General features: G+C 44.6%; 2 protein-coding genes across 2 annotated transcripts; both read left to right on the top strand.

Moving 5' to 3' along the window:
* Positions 1–1,742: 1,742 nt before the first annotated feature.
* Positions 1,743–12,081, top strand: LOC146718114 (uncharacterized). Its single transcript, XM_085464605.1, has 3 exons — positions 1,743–2,134; positions 2,265–2,359; positions 9,890–12,081. The coding sequence occupies exon 3, from the start codon at positions 9,976–9,978 to the stop codon at positions 12,079–12,081; it is 2,106 nt and encodes a 701-aa protein (XP_085320731.1). The 5' UTR covers positions 1,743–2,134; positions 2,265–2,359; positions 9,890–9,975.
* On the top strand, positions 2,369–5,768 carry LOC146718115 (uncharacterized). The gene has a single exon (XM_085474028.1). It carries the CDS (start codon positions 3,310–3,312, stop codon positions 5,515–5,517), a length of 2,208 nt encoding a protein of 735 aa, XP_085330154.1. The 5' UTR covers positions 2,369–3,309; the 3' UTR covers positions 5,518–5,768.
* Positions 12,082–13,890: the final 1,809 nt, after the last annotated feature.

Genomic DNA, 13,890 nt, shown 5'->3' with positions numbered 1-13,890 from the left:
TGCTTTTAGGTCACTGTTTTAGCATGTCTGCCTCACACTCCATTTAAACAGTTTAACAGATAGAGGTGGCATTGGAGTTTGTTGGGTGCTCCTTCTGAGACCGATCTGTTGCAGTCTGTTTGGCCACAGCTGTGGGTGCCTTCTTTGCTGATCGCTTTATTCTCTCTTCTAGCATACTCCTTAATCTTATCCAATTTCAGTTTATCCAACAACAGATGCAGCCTGTGATCCACTCATTTTAAGCATTCAACATAAGCAGCATGCCAAAATCCAAAACAAAGGCAACAGCAATTCCTTCAAACTCAGGTGAACGCCTGCAGAGCCACAGCACACACACACACCAAACCGAATAGCAAACGTAGCGGTGGGCGTGTCACAAAAACATCTTCTATGGTCAGAATCCAAACTGCGTTCAAACAAACAATACGCAGCACAAAAACACAGTTTACATACCACCGTCGTCTTCTCCTTATCTGTCAGACTAGCCGATTTTATGGGTGTAGTGTAGTGATGGGATTTCCGGCTCTTTTTAGAGATCCGGCTCTTTCGGTTCGGCTCACTAAAAAGAGCCGGCTCTTTCGGCTCCGAACCGGCTCTTCAGGTTGTTTTGTTGCTTTAATTAATTTATTATTAACAATAATATAAAATTATGCACAAAAGGAATTACTAACATAAAAACAAGTGGTTTTATTTATATATGTTTATATATAAATATATGCGGTGGCCCCTAGAGACAAAACACGTACAAACTCCAAAACACATTTCTAGCATGAACTGAACTTCCAAAGCAGAGCTACTAGATCACTTAAATTACACAATTGAAAGCATGTGTGTATTGTTTGTGTATTTATACACAGGCACTCATATATATATTCAAATAATTTAAAAAAAAGTTCATTTACCTGTTATTACCACACACCAAATCCGGTCGTTGGTACTTGCTGGCTTGTGTAGCCACAAGATAACAAAGGCTCAACACTGCGCCCAGCATCCTGGAGCACTTCTGTTGTCTTTTGTACGTGTTTTGAGTTTTTATATGCTTCTGAGTTTTTATATGCTTCTGAGTTTTTACGTGCTTCGGAGTTTGTACGTGTTTTTACGTGTTTTGGAGTTTGTACGTGTTTTTACGTGTTTTGGAGTTTGTACATGCTTCAGAGTTCGTACGTGATTTGAAGTTTGTATGTGCTTTGTCTCTAGGGGCCACCGTAAATATACTTTTATTTATTCACTCCACATAAAATGTAATAAATAAATCATATAATACAAAAATCAACTATTCACATTTCAAGTTTTAACTATTTAAATTTCAGCTTTTTCCTTTCACAAATTTAAAGTGAAAAGAACACAAAACACTGCAAACCACAACACAATTAAATATAAATTATAATAATATGAAAACTAAAAGAACATGCATATTCTCTGTCATATGGACCTGCATGAATAAACTTTCTCAATCCTTTATCTCTTTCTTAAGGTCTTAAGTTTTGTTGTTTTTATGTTTTTATGTTTTACAAAAAAAAAACTTCACATTTTTTATATTTTTAAACGAAAGTGACATGCAAGGATATTTTTCTTTAGTGATGTTGCTTCAGCAATCTCAAATACTAATTATTCTGGGAATTTTTATGGTCAAACTATGTGATTTTCCAAATGTGTGTGTGTGTGGAGTAAAATGACCTTGTTCTTATGATGTTGTCACCGTGAATCATTTAGGATTAACAACACAAATTGTATCGATAGTGAAGAAAATATAATCTGATCAAACATTATTCAGCTTTAAATATTGTTCAGCTTTAAAGTTACTGTGCAACTGTGTAATAAAAATGTGCTCACGACTTTGGCCTTGAGAGCGATAAGAAGCGATCGCCTCATCCTGCAGGTGCAAGATATCTGCAAGCGAAGAGACTAGAACACCCAAGGCCGATTTCCTTTTATGGAGTTGTTTTTCTGCTAATGCAGCACTTTCCTCACAACCCCCTCCTGTAAGTTTTAGAGAATATATACCTATCCTCACAGCAAATCTTGGGAATCTCCTGATGTGAGCTGTGTTGAGAGGTTGTCTCTGTCTCAATAAAAGTTCACTGATTCCCCATCTGCTGCAGGTGTCCGGTTGTCTTCATTCTCCGCCAGCCTGGTTAAGTCAATTCCTCCTTAACATCTAAAAGAACCTATTTAATGAAGGAAGACGGGTTCACTTTGTGTTTAATATTATTCTATTGCTGTTGTTGGTTTTTTTATATCCTTCAATTGGCGTCACGGAACAGGATCCGCTCCAGGGCAACTGGAACGGATGGGAGGACATCGGCAGTGGTCTGAGTGAACGGAGTTTGGACAAAAGCTGTGTGCACACAAAAACAAGGTAAGCAGACCTTTTATTTCTGCTATATTGAACATTATAAAAATACTTAGTGTCCAAACTCCTAGTAATTCATAACCAAAATTGTCTGGCTTACTTAAGGCTTGTTGAGAATAAGAAATAAGTGAATAAGAGATAAGTGAATAAGTGAATAAAGATAAGAGTGAACTGAGGTCTGACCACGGTTGCAGCCGACGGGTTGCTCTCCGGTGTCGGATAAATACCTCAGTGCAGGTCTGGGACCTTGAAAGGGTTTATTAGTAACGCCTTTCTAAACAAATTAAAAGGTTAAAGGCCTTGAGAATATTTTTTAGTAATATTCTCTAAACTACAGAAGGGTTAGGAAGGCCCAGAGGACTTTATTAGAAAAGATCCTCTAAAACTTAAAAAGGAGAAGTACTGGTTGGAGTCCAAAGGAGGGGTCCCTTTGATCAATAGGAGAAAACGGATCTCTTCTTAAAACCCCGATGATTTTAGTGTTTTAAATGTTTTGATGTTCTGTTTGATATTGGACACACATAAATACACGCTGAATGCTTGCTGTGGAACACTGGGCAGGACAGTTTGGTTCTCCGTTGTTCACAGATTACACAATTAAAGGAACTAGGTTCCTCTTTTGGTTAAAATAATACACCACACATAGAATTTTTTTTTTTTACACATTTATTACATACATAAGGAGGGTAATGAGTGACTGCAGGTAATGTATGAAGTGTGAATGAGACGTGTGAACAAGGTGACAACCAACTAGCACCCCTATCAGGAAGCTCTAGGCAAGGTTACCCGCCAGACTCCGGTTTGGTAGAAGCTTGGTAACACCTGAAGGGATATTTCAGTGCTGACTCACCTTTAAAGCAGCGCCCCAGCTGTTAGTGCCTAACAGAGGCAGAAACCCAGCTGGCCCAAATTCTCCTTTAAAATCAATAAAAGAACACTCCTCCATTGACAGTAAAATGGATGGAGAATTAGATCGAGAAACTAATGATGATGGTTGGGGTCCCGGTGTTATTCTTAGCACATTGGGAGAACAATTAACATGTGTTGAGACAGTCATCAACTCCACACACCAGCCTAAAGAAGCAAAAAAGCAGAAAGAGTCATTGAGGAAAACAGCTGAAAGGTTAATGAAAGAAAAGGGAAAGGACGAGGGGAGTAGTGGTAATTGGGGAATAATTTGGCAGAATAAGGCTATGCAGGCAAAAGAGAAAGAGGAAGAAGCCAACTCAGCAGCAGCAGGTGCAGGTGTGATGAGCGGGGTGAGACACAGAAAGGAAGCAGATAAGCACGCAGGCCGCAAAGTTAAATTTAATCACTGGGTGTGTTTATGGGAAACTGCAAAACCACACATGAAGAAAAATAGGTCTCAGCCACCTCCCTATTCTGCCTCAACTCCTCCCTCAGCAGGCATATATCCGGTACTTAATATCTCTGGTGGAATAATGACTATTGGAGAAGAACCGCCCGTAGCTCCAACTCCCATAGATACCAAGCATTTTTGCCCAGGAAGCTCCTCTCTGTCGACGACATCCTCAGCTAGTAGTAGAGCCCCCTCTTCTATGTCCCATTGTTTTGGAACCGGATCTGAGGGCCTAACTGACCCATTTGCGAGCGCACCATTTGCGGTTCGAATGAACAGACAGGAACCCACTGAACAACAATTAACTGATCAAGAAGCAGCATTACGCAGCTGCTTAAATGAACATAGATCAGTGGTCCAGGTGAATAATCGTGTTGCGTCAGCCCCTCTTTCCCGGTCCAACCCCTTTGCCAGCACTCCTGTCGCTGTTAAAGGAGATCTGACCGCTACTGCAAAAACTGAGCCTGGCACTTCACCAAATGTCACAGTTACCATGTCTTTGGTGGGCCGTCAGGATCCGGAAACACAGATGAGTTTAGCCCACGTTTTTGCTGACACTGCTAACCCACCAGGCGGGGAAGAAACTGAGGATACTGATGATGAACTCAGTGACCTTAACAATACACCCCTCTCTACCTCTCCCAGTTTAGGATATCAGACTAGATCTAAGGGCCCTGTGCCTCAGCCTCCAGGCATGTTTCCCCTGGTCCAGACTAAAGCGCAACGTAGACCAGTGTATCAACCTTATTCATTCGGAGATGTCCAGGCCCTAGTGGACAAACTCCCTGACATAACGGAGGGAGGGAATGCCTGGTTGGCTGGTTTGGATAAATACACAGCTGGACAGGACCTCGCACTGGGAGATTTTAGAGCTATTATAACTAGGTGCACATCCCGATCTCAGGCAGCGGACCTGGAACAAAATGCGGGTACTACCATGCATGAGAACGAGGTGCCACTAATGCAGGCCTTGAGGTTTATTGGACCGGCCCTGCGCAAACAATTCCCACCCAAAAATCAAGGCACCTTACAGAAATTTAAATGGGAGGGAAAGCAAAATCCCACCCATTATCTAAATCAGGCTGTTGAAGACTGGGTGAACCATACAGGTCATCACCCCAGTAGGACTTGTTCACAGAGCATGTGGTTTAGAAGGGCGGTGCTGAGGGGCATTCCGGAGTCAGTAAGCCAGAAAATGGAGGATAATCCTGATTTGCAGGACTGTGACTTTGCAATCTGGAAGAAACATTTGATTTTTAATCTTAACAAAGTGCAGATTAAGTCTGATGATAAAGCGGAGAGCGTCGAAGATTTACAGTTGCAACTGTTGAAGGTTCAGCTGCAGAAAGCTAAAAACGACCTGGGTGGAAAAGGTGACAAGCCTAAAAAGCAGCTTGTGGCCGCTGCGGCTCCCCCTCCTGGTCCAGTTGCCCCTGATTTGTATCCGAACCCATGGCCAACTGATCCACAGCCCCCCCAGTATGGTGCTTATCACTCCCCGGCCCCTTATGGGCAGAGAGGTTCCCCATTTGGAGGAAACAGAGGTGGTTTCAGGGGAAGGGGTCAGATGGGAGGTGGTAGGGGAGGCCAGATGTATGTTTGTTTCCGGTGTGGACAACCTGGACACTGGGCTAAAGCGTGCCCTTTGAACCCGGCTGCTGGAAGAGGCAGGGGAGCCCGTGGTGGGCCCTATCAGCATCCTGGCCACAGAGGTGGACCTCGTGGTGCTTTAGTTGAAGTGCCCCCGGCCCCACAGATGCCTGTGATGGGGTGGGAGTACTACGAGGGTGGTCCCCAGCTATAGGACACCCCACAGACTGCCCAGGACGGTGAAGGGACAACGGCGGACCCTATGCTGTCCATAACTGTAGATAGAAGAAGAAGCAGCTTTTTAGTGGACACTGGAGCTACGTACTCCACCATTAAGGATGTTGCTCGTGAAAGACTTACTGACAGAGTGATTACAGTGGTGGGCATATCTGGGGAACCTAAAACTCTGCCTTACACCGTGCCCCTCCCCACAACGGTTGGAGATCAGACCTTGTTACACAGCTATGTTTGTTCAAAACAGGCGCCTGTAAATTTACTGGGAAGAGACTTGTTGATTAAATTAGGAGCCACAATACTCTGCTCTTCACAAGGCCTAACTGTGACTCTCCCTACTGGGGTTGTACTTCCCTGCTCTGATGGGCCAGAGGGAGGTGGTCAGTTTCTGCTGCAACCCTCCTCCTGTTTGGCGGACTCTGCTGACATCTACTGGGCATTATTGGAAGTTGAAACACCTGCTGAACCAGGAGTTTGGACTGCTTTTCAGCAATGGCGGCCGTGGCTCTCACTCCTACATCCTTATGTCCCTCCCCCTGACCCACCTCATGTTACACTGTTTTATGACAGGCATGACACCACCTGGTACCAGCACATGTTCCAAAAGCAGTGTGAGGGGCGGGCTTGGTCTCTGAACATGTCGTGCATTTTTGCGGCACCGGAGGGAGTGGCAGCAGCGGTTACTTTTACAACAGATCAATTACAGTGGTACATGATGTCTGATGAGGCAGCTCCCCATGTGTCACTGGCCTTACATCCTGGACACCAGGCTAGGGAGCTGGGTGGAATGGTTAAACGTTCCCTTGCGGCCACTGACTGGACACCTACAAAACTCCCACAGGTTTTGTTTTCTCCATCTACCAAGACATACCAAATTTTAAATGATTGCTTTAATTCCTCAACACTGCAACATGGAGTGGTCAGCGGGTCACATGGAAGAGAACACACAGACCACTGTGATGCTGCGCCTTTACTCGACTCTCTTCCAGATTGTTTGTGGTCCCTTGGACCCACAGATGTAGGTTTAGTTGATGTGGAGCCAGTCTCTTTTCAACTGTCATCTGCTACCCCTTTGTGGCAGCCTCAGTACCCACACAGACCGGAGGCTGAGGCTGGGATTGCAGAAACAATTTCTGGTTTGGTCACTGCCGGTGTCTTGGAGCCCTCCTGCTCTAAGTGGAACACGCCCATCCTACCCGTTGAGAAAAAAGGCACGGGGAAGTTCAGAATGGCACATGATTTGAGAAGGATTAATGCCTTACTTGGCACTCCTACTTTGCCTGTGCCTAATCCTTATGTTGCCTTGACCAACCTCCCACCATCTCATGCCTGGTTCACCTGCATTGACTTGGCTAATGCCTTTTTCTGCCTCCCACTTCGTGAGTCACTGCGTGACATTTTCTCATTTACATTTAGAGGCCGACAATGGCGTTACACTCGCTTACCACAGGGATTTGCCCTCTCCCCAGGACTGTTTAATCAGTGTTTGAAAGAACTTTTACAAACCTGCCCACTACCATCTGACTGTATGTTAATACAATATGTGGATGACCTTTTGCTGTCTGCCCCCACGGCTGACATCTGTTTGGAGGCCACCAGAGTGGTACTTCACCACCTGGCCAACACAGGTTTTAAAGTGAGCAAAAACAAACTACAGATTGCAAGAAAACAGGTTTCTTTTCTAGGCCGCATGGTCTCACAGTCCGGTATTTCCTTGTCCCCAGAACACAGGAACTCCATTTTGCACCATCCAAAACCTCTAACTGTAAAAGACATGTTGTCATTTTTGGGCCTGACTGGTTACAGCAGGACCTATGTCCCAGACTATGTTGGCCTTACCTCCCCTTTGCGCGCTTTGGTAAATGAACAAGGCATGAGAAACCTCTCTGCTCCCCTCTCATGGACTACAGAAACAGAACAGGCGTTTATAAAGTTAAAACAACAGCTTTCTGTCGCCTCTGACCTTGCTGTGCCAGATTATGCTTTGCCTTTTCATCTTGATGTTTCTGGAACTGGAACCCATATCAATGGTATCCTGTTCCAGAAAAAAGGGGGAGAGAGAAAAGTGTTGACATATGTAAGCGTAATGCTTGACAACACTGAAAAACGCCACCCACCGTGCACACAACACGTTTCTGGACTTGCAAAAATCATTCAGAAAACAGCACACATAGTGATGAACCACCCACTAAAAATTTTGACATCACACAGTGTGGTGGCCTACGTCTCCTCACAGGCCTTCACACTCACTTCACTCAGGCAGAGACGCCTCAGTACCATTTTGGAAGCACCACACATCACCTACTCACATGAAGGCATAAACATGGCTGATCACATGGGATCGGGGGAACCACATATGTGTGAAGAGGTTGTGCAGGTACAGGAGAAAATCAGGCCAGATTTGCAGGCAGAACCTCTAATGGATGCAGAAAAAGATTGGTTCACAGATGGATGTTGTTTCAGAACTGAAAGTGGAATGTTGAAGGCTGCATGGGCAATAGTGGAACAGACAGACATGAGATGGAAAACAGTGAAAGCAGAGCAGTTGACAGGACAACAGTCTGCACAGAGAGCTGAACTGAGAGCGGTGATTGAAGCCTTAAGGATGGGAAAGGGACAGAAAGTGAATATATACAGTGATTCAGCTTATGCTGTGGGAGCAGTGCATGTGGAGCTCAAGCAGTGGCTAAGAGCTGGTTTTTTGACAGCCAGCGGAAAGCCTATTAAACATGAGATAGAAATGAGGGAATTAGCGGAAGCACTGTTGTTACCTGTTAAGGTGGCAGTGGTAAAATGCAAAGGACACAGTGCCGGATTGGACTTAGTGGCATTAGGTAACAAACAGGCCGACTTAGTAGCTAAGCAGACAGCTGGTTACTTACCCTCCCTGATTATGGTAATGGACCCAGAAGCCACACCCCCTCCAGAAAGACCACCCATACAACTAGGCCTAGCCACAATCAGAGAGTTACAGGACAAAGCCAGCCCCCAGGAAAAATCATTATGGGTAACAAGAGGGGCCACAAACACAGATGTTTGGCGTGGCCCAGATGGAAGGCCCATTCTACCGCCAGGGGTCAGACAGACAGCAATGGAAGAGGCACATGGAGTGGGGCATGTGGGACCTGCACAAATGATGAGGAACTTAGCCGCCTGGTGGCACCCTTATCTAAAAGACATGACAAAATACATGGTTAAAACCTGTAAGGAGTGCAACCAATTTGGAATCAAGCCCGCCTTCAAGCCAATAGCAGGGTACTTCCCCATCCCACTTTGCCCAGGGAAAGAAATAATCATTGATTACACAGACATGGTGGACAGAGTAGGTAGTTACAGGTACCTGCTGGTGGCTGTGGATGCATTTTCAGGTTGGCCAGAAGCCTGGCCGACAGCAAGTGAAAACAGTAGAACTGTGGTGAAGTGTCTGATTAATCATTATATACCACAGCATGGGTTTCCCGAGGTCATAAGGTCGGACAATGGTTCACATTTCAGGAACCACGATCTGCAGAGGGTTGAAGCCGCATTAGGTTTGAAACATAAGTTTGGCTCAGTTTACCACCCCCAGTCCCAGGGGAAAGTGGAAAGGATGAATCAAACTCTAAAAACTAAATTGGCTAAAATCTGTGCACAGACCAAATTAGATTGGGTTAAGGCATTGCCTCTTGCATTAATGTCCATAAGATGCTCAGTAAATCAAACCTCTGGTTACACTCCATTTGAGTTGGAGCATGGCAGGCCTTTTCCTGGCCCCTCCTCTCGCCTGTTAATGTCGGATGAAGCTGATTCAGACCTCGATCCGAGGACATATTATAACATGCTCCGCAGTTTTGTTGCCCAGTATTCCTCACAGGTCGCTGAAAGAAACCAGCAAGAGCTGAAAGAGGCGGCTACACCTGGAATGGACTACGTCCTCCTGAAAGTCACAAAGAGAAAGTGGGCTGAGCCTCGCTGGACAGGCCCTTACCGCATAACAGAGCGGACCTCCCACGCTGTCAGGCTCGAAGGGAAAGGTGACACCTGGTTTCATTACACACAGTGCGCTGCTGCCACCGAACCAGGAAGAACCTTGAGAGAGGTGCAGAAGGACCTGTCAGAAGGAGCTGCAACAGCATCACCAACCACTTGAGGGAGCCAAAACTCAACCTACAAGCCGGCTGGTTACAAAAGGGGGTGTTCTTCATACTGAACTAAAAACATTTTTATTTTTCTATTTTTAACATCTTTTATGACTTTGCTTTTATATTGGCTTGAGTTTTTAAGATTTATATTTTACATTGCAATAGTTTTAACCGCTGAAAGCTCATTTAAAGTTGTGTCACTGATACTTTTTGTTGCTCTTTAACTCCTAGAACACGCCCTTGGCGAGGTGGGGGGAACTGGACCACCTTTCTCTGCCCCATCATCCTCTATTAGAAGACACCCAAGCTAAGTAAACATGTCTTGGCCCTTTCCCCCTGAAATGACAGGCAGGCAAAGATGTTGCGTCTTTGTTTGCTTCCTGGCCCTGGGTCTCATTCCCATTGGCATAATCCTGATCTGTGAAGGGCCCCCGACACTTCTGACACCTTCAAGTTCAAAAGCTTCGCCCCCTTCTGACAGTCCCAATCTGACAAATGTAGCCCCTAGGGTCTTGCCCACCACTTCCTCTCCAGTTTTGCCCACGCCCGATCGATTTAGAAAGAAACGACACACGGTTACCTCCTGCACCCCAAGTACGACTAGAATGATTACTCTCTGTGTCCCCAACAATAAAAGTTGGGTAGTCGAAATAGATTTCGCTAGCTTCCCAGTCACTCCCGTCACCAAAGACCAAGGGGGGGATCTTTTTAACCTTGCAGTACATCTCTCCTCCTCAGTGTGGTATATAACCCTGGGAGGTTGGCATCAGTGGAAGTGGTCCAGTTTAGTGTCAGAAACGGACCTCGATTGGTCCAAGCACTCTAGGGGTCAGGCTTTGCACTGGAGAAACCAAAATATGCTCAGAATAGCAAAAAAACCGGATCTTTCAGGCTTAATTTTTACCCTAAAGGATCTGGCCTTGACCTCCTGTCAACAATTTATACTTGCCCCTTGGACTGATCGCACCGCCCTGTATTGGCAAATGGAAATATGCCCTAGCGTTGGTGCAGCTCCAAGCTCTGTAGTTAAAGATGATAACCCCACCTTTAATGGCCCTCCGGTGACATATACAAACGGGGGGAGAAACGGCCGAATACGCATTGTAGACACAAATAAAATGTCTAAAGATGACCTCTTCCAAATTCTAACCGGTATTTCTGGAGCAACAAACAACTGGTTACTACTAGCTGAACAAGCTGCTGACAAGACGGCTTCCGACTGCATAGTATGTATGGGAGCCCGCCCCACTTTAAGAGTTGTACCGGCGCCAGTCAATAGTGCATGCCTCCTGCATCTTATGAACAATACAAAACGAGGTCATTGCTCATATCTGGAAAACCACTTTCCTAAAACTCAACGCTCGGTCTCTAATAAACCACCTTTCTTTTCTTCAGATGTAGCTGTGAACAATTTCACTTGTATTAACCTGACTGGCAATGCAGTAAAACTAGGTAGCTTGAACTCTTCTTGGTGCACTGAGATGACGGTTATGAAACCAAACTTCCGACCTACGGCTAGGGCTGATTTGTGGTGGTGGTGTGGCAAAAACAAGTTATATGATGGTTTCCCTCGGGATGCGTCAGGTCTTTGCGCTCTCATAACTCTTATTTTACCTGTTTTAGTCACTCCAGTAGATCTCTCTATAGAAGTACACGAAGTTGGCCTCCCATCCTCCTCTGAACGCCGCTCTAAACGTTCTCTAATCCCAGGTTCAGCTCATAATCCAACCTATATTGATGCTGTAGGTATACCCCGTGGGGTCCCCGATGAATATAAACTGCGAGACCAGGTTAAAGCAGGATGGGCCTCGATACTTTGGATGGTTGAAATAAATGCGAATGTAGACAGAATTAACTACATTCACTTTAATGTGCAACTGTTAGCTAATTACACTCGAGATGGTTTTGAAGCTGTGCATGCACAGTTATCTGCCACTTCCCTAATGGCTTTCCAAAACAGGGTCGCAACGGATTTTCTCCTCGCAGAAAGAGGCGGAGTCTGCAGCCTTTTTGGTCAGGAGTGCTGTACCTATATCCCCAATAACACAGCTCCTGATGGTTCCCTCACTAAAGCTATTACTGGTCTCACAGCTCTTACTGTTAAAATGAAGGAACACTCGGGCGTTGATACTGCCATGTGGGACTCTTGGCTTAACATGTTTGGCAAATATAAGGCCCTTGTAGCTTCCATCCTAGTTTCCATCTCAGTTTTTGTTGCTATCCTAGTCACCTGCGGTTGCTGTTGTATTCCATGCATTCGATCCCTCTTCCAGAGACTGATTGTTACAGCTCTCACTCCTGAGGATAAGGATCTCGCCCGGCAGATGCCTTTATTGGCTAGTCAACTTCCCACCTCCTCGCCAATGGATGATGAAAACTCTGATCGTGAGGGTGACGAACATTATCGTCTTTCTCTTGTTTAAATGCTTCTAGAATGGTTGTTTCTCTGTGGTATTTTGTATTAGGCTTGTTATTAATTGTTTCCCTCACCCACTTCCTCTTGAAGGATATATCTGGTTGAACTGTGTCTGGTCGGGTTGTGAGGGTTAAGCGATGTTCTCAGGGTCTCCGGACTTAAGCCTGAGCGAATGTGTACTCCCACCACTGGATATAAATTGTTTTTTTTTCCACACCCCTTCCTCACGTTTTACCATATTCACTTTTGAATGTCCTTAGCAGTTACCGTTCTGGGTTTATTTTACGGTTGATTTATTCTTTCACATTTTCACGTTTATATCTCTCATTATTATAGTATACTCTGTACTCTCCACATTTTTATCATTACTTATGCTTTTTGGTTGCTGGGTTACAGGAACTGTTAATTTTGTGTCACTACCCTGGTTGCACTGACTCGTGTATCCTTGTGTGCAGGACAGCTGTTACTGCTTTCGTCGGGAACCGAGACTGCTTGCAGCCGACCCCTGGGCAGGGTGGTGCCTGGACTCTTTTCTCCTCATCTGCAATGACAGATAAAGACAAATGATAAGACCCGAGGAGTTTTTCGAGCCAGGCTTCGACACGTCTCTGTGTTCCTTTGAATGTTACTTATTTTTGTGTGTTGACCCATTTAAGATGGGTCAAAAGGGGGATTTGAAGAAAATATAATCTGATCAAACATTATTCAGCTTTAAATATTGTTCAGCTTTAAAGTTACTGTGCAACTGTGTAATAAAAATGTGCTCACGACTTTGGCCTTGAGAGCGATAAGAAGCGATCGCCTCATCCTGCAGGTGCAAGATATCTGCAAGCGAAGAGACTAGAACACCCAAGGCCGATTTCCTTTTATGGAGTTGTTTTTCTGCTAATGCAGCACTTTCCTCACAACCCCCTCCTGTAAGTTTTAGAGAATATATACCTATCCTCACAGCAAATCTTGGGAATCTCCTGATGTGAGCTGTGTTGAGAGGTTGTCTCTGTCTCAATAAAAGTTCACTGATTCCCCATCTGCTGCAGGTGTCCGGTTGTCTTCATTCTCCGCCAGCCTGGTTAAGTCAATTCCTCCTTAACATCTAAAAGAACCTATTTAATGAAGGAAGACGGGTTCACTTTGTGTTTAATATTATTCTATTGCTGTTGTTGGTTTTTTTATATCCTTCAATAGCAGAAACAGTCTTATAACTTATAATTCTCACACGTTACCGCTAGTTTTACAAACGCAGTCTTCTTCAGCTCTGTTTATGTAGCTTTTATGAAACTGATTTTCCATAGTACAAGTAGAATTTAATTTTTCTTTGCTCTCCAGTATAAATGCAATAATTTGCAGGCTTTTTACTGAAACTCTCACAATGCAACACTCAATGCTCAGAGCTTCATATATCAACAGCTCTGAAAATATCTTCTTTTTTAAAGTAATGTAGGACAGGATCTCTCACTCTCTGTGTCTCAAAAAAAACCCAACTAAACTGGCAATCACCACTAAACAAATGAAAGTAGTTTATGGCTTTTTTATCAGCTGCATTTCTTTCATTTATGTATTGATCCCATTGTTTATTGGTAATGCTTTTAGGTCACTGTTTTAGCATGTCTGCCTCACACTCCATTTAAACAGTTTAACAGATAGTGGGAGGAAGGTGGCATTGGAGTTTGTTGGGTGCTCCTTCTGAGACCGATCTGTTGCAGTCTGTTTGGCCACAGCTGTGGGTGCCTTCTTTGCTGATCGCTTTATTCTCTCTTCTAGCATACTCCTTAATCTTATCCAATTTCAGTTTATCCAACAACAGATGCAGCCTGTG

This window comes from Copadichromis virginalis, linkage group LG1, assembly GCF_057382275.1.
Source record: "Copadichromis virginalis isolate Kocher_CV1m ecotype Utaka linkage group LG1, C_Virginalis_male_GT1.1, whole genome shotgun sequence".
Taxonomy (NCBI): Eukaryota; Metazoa; Chordata; class Actinopteri; order Cichliformes; family Cichlidae; genus Copadichromis; species Copadichromis virginalis.
This window is presented reverse-complemented; position numbering and strand designations above follow the sequence as displayed.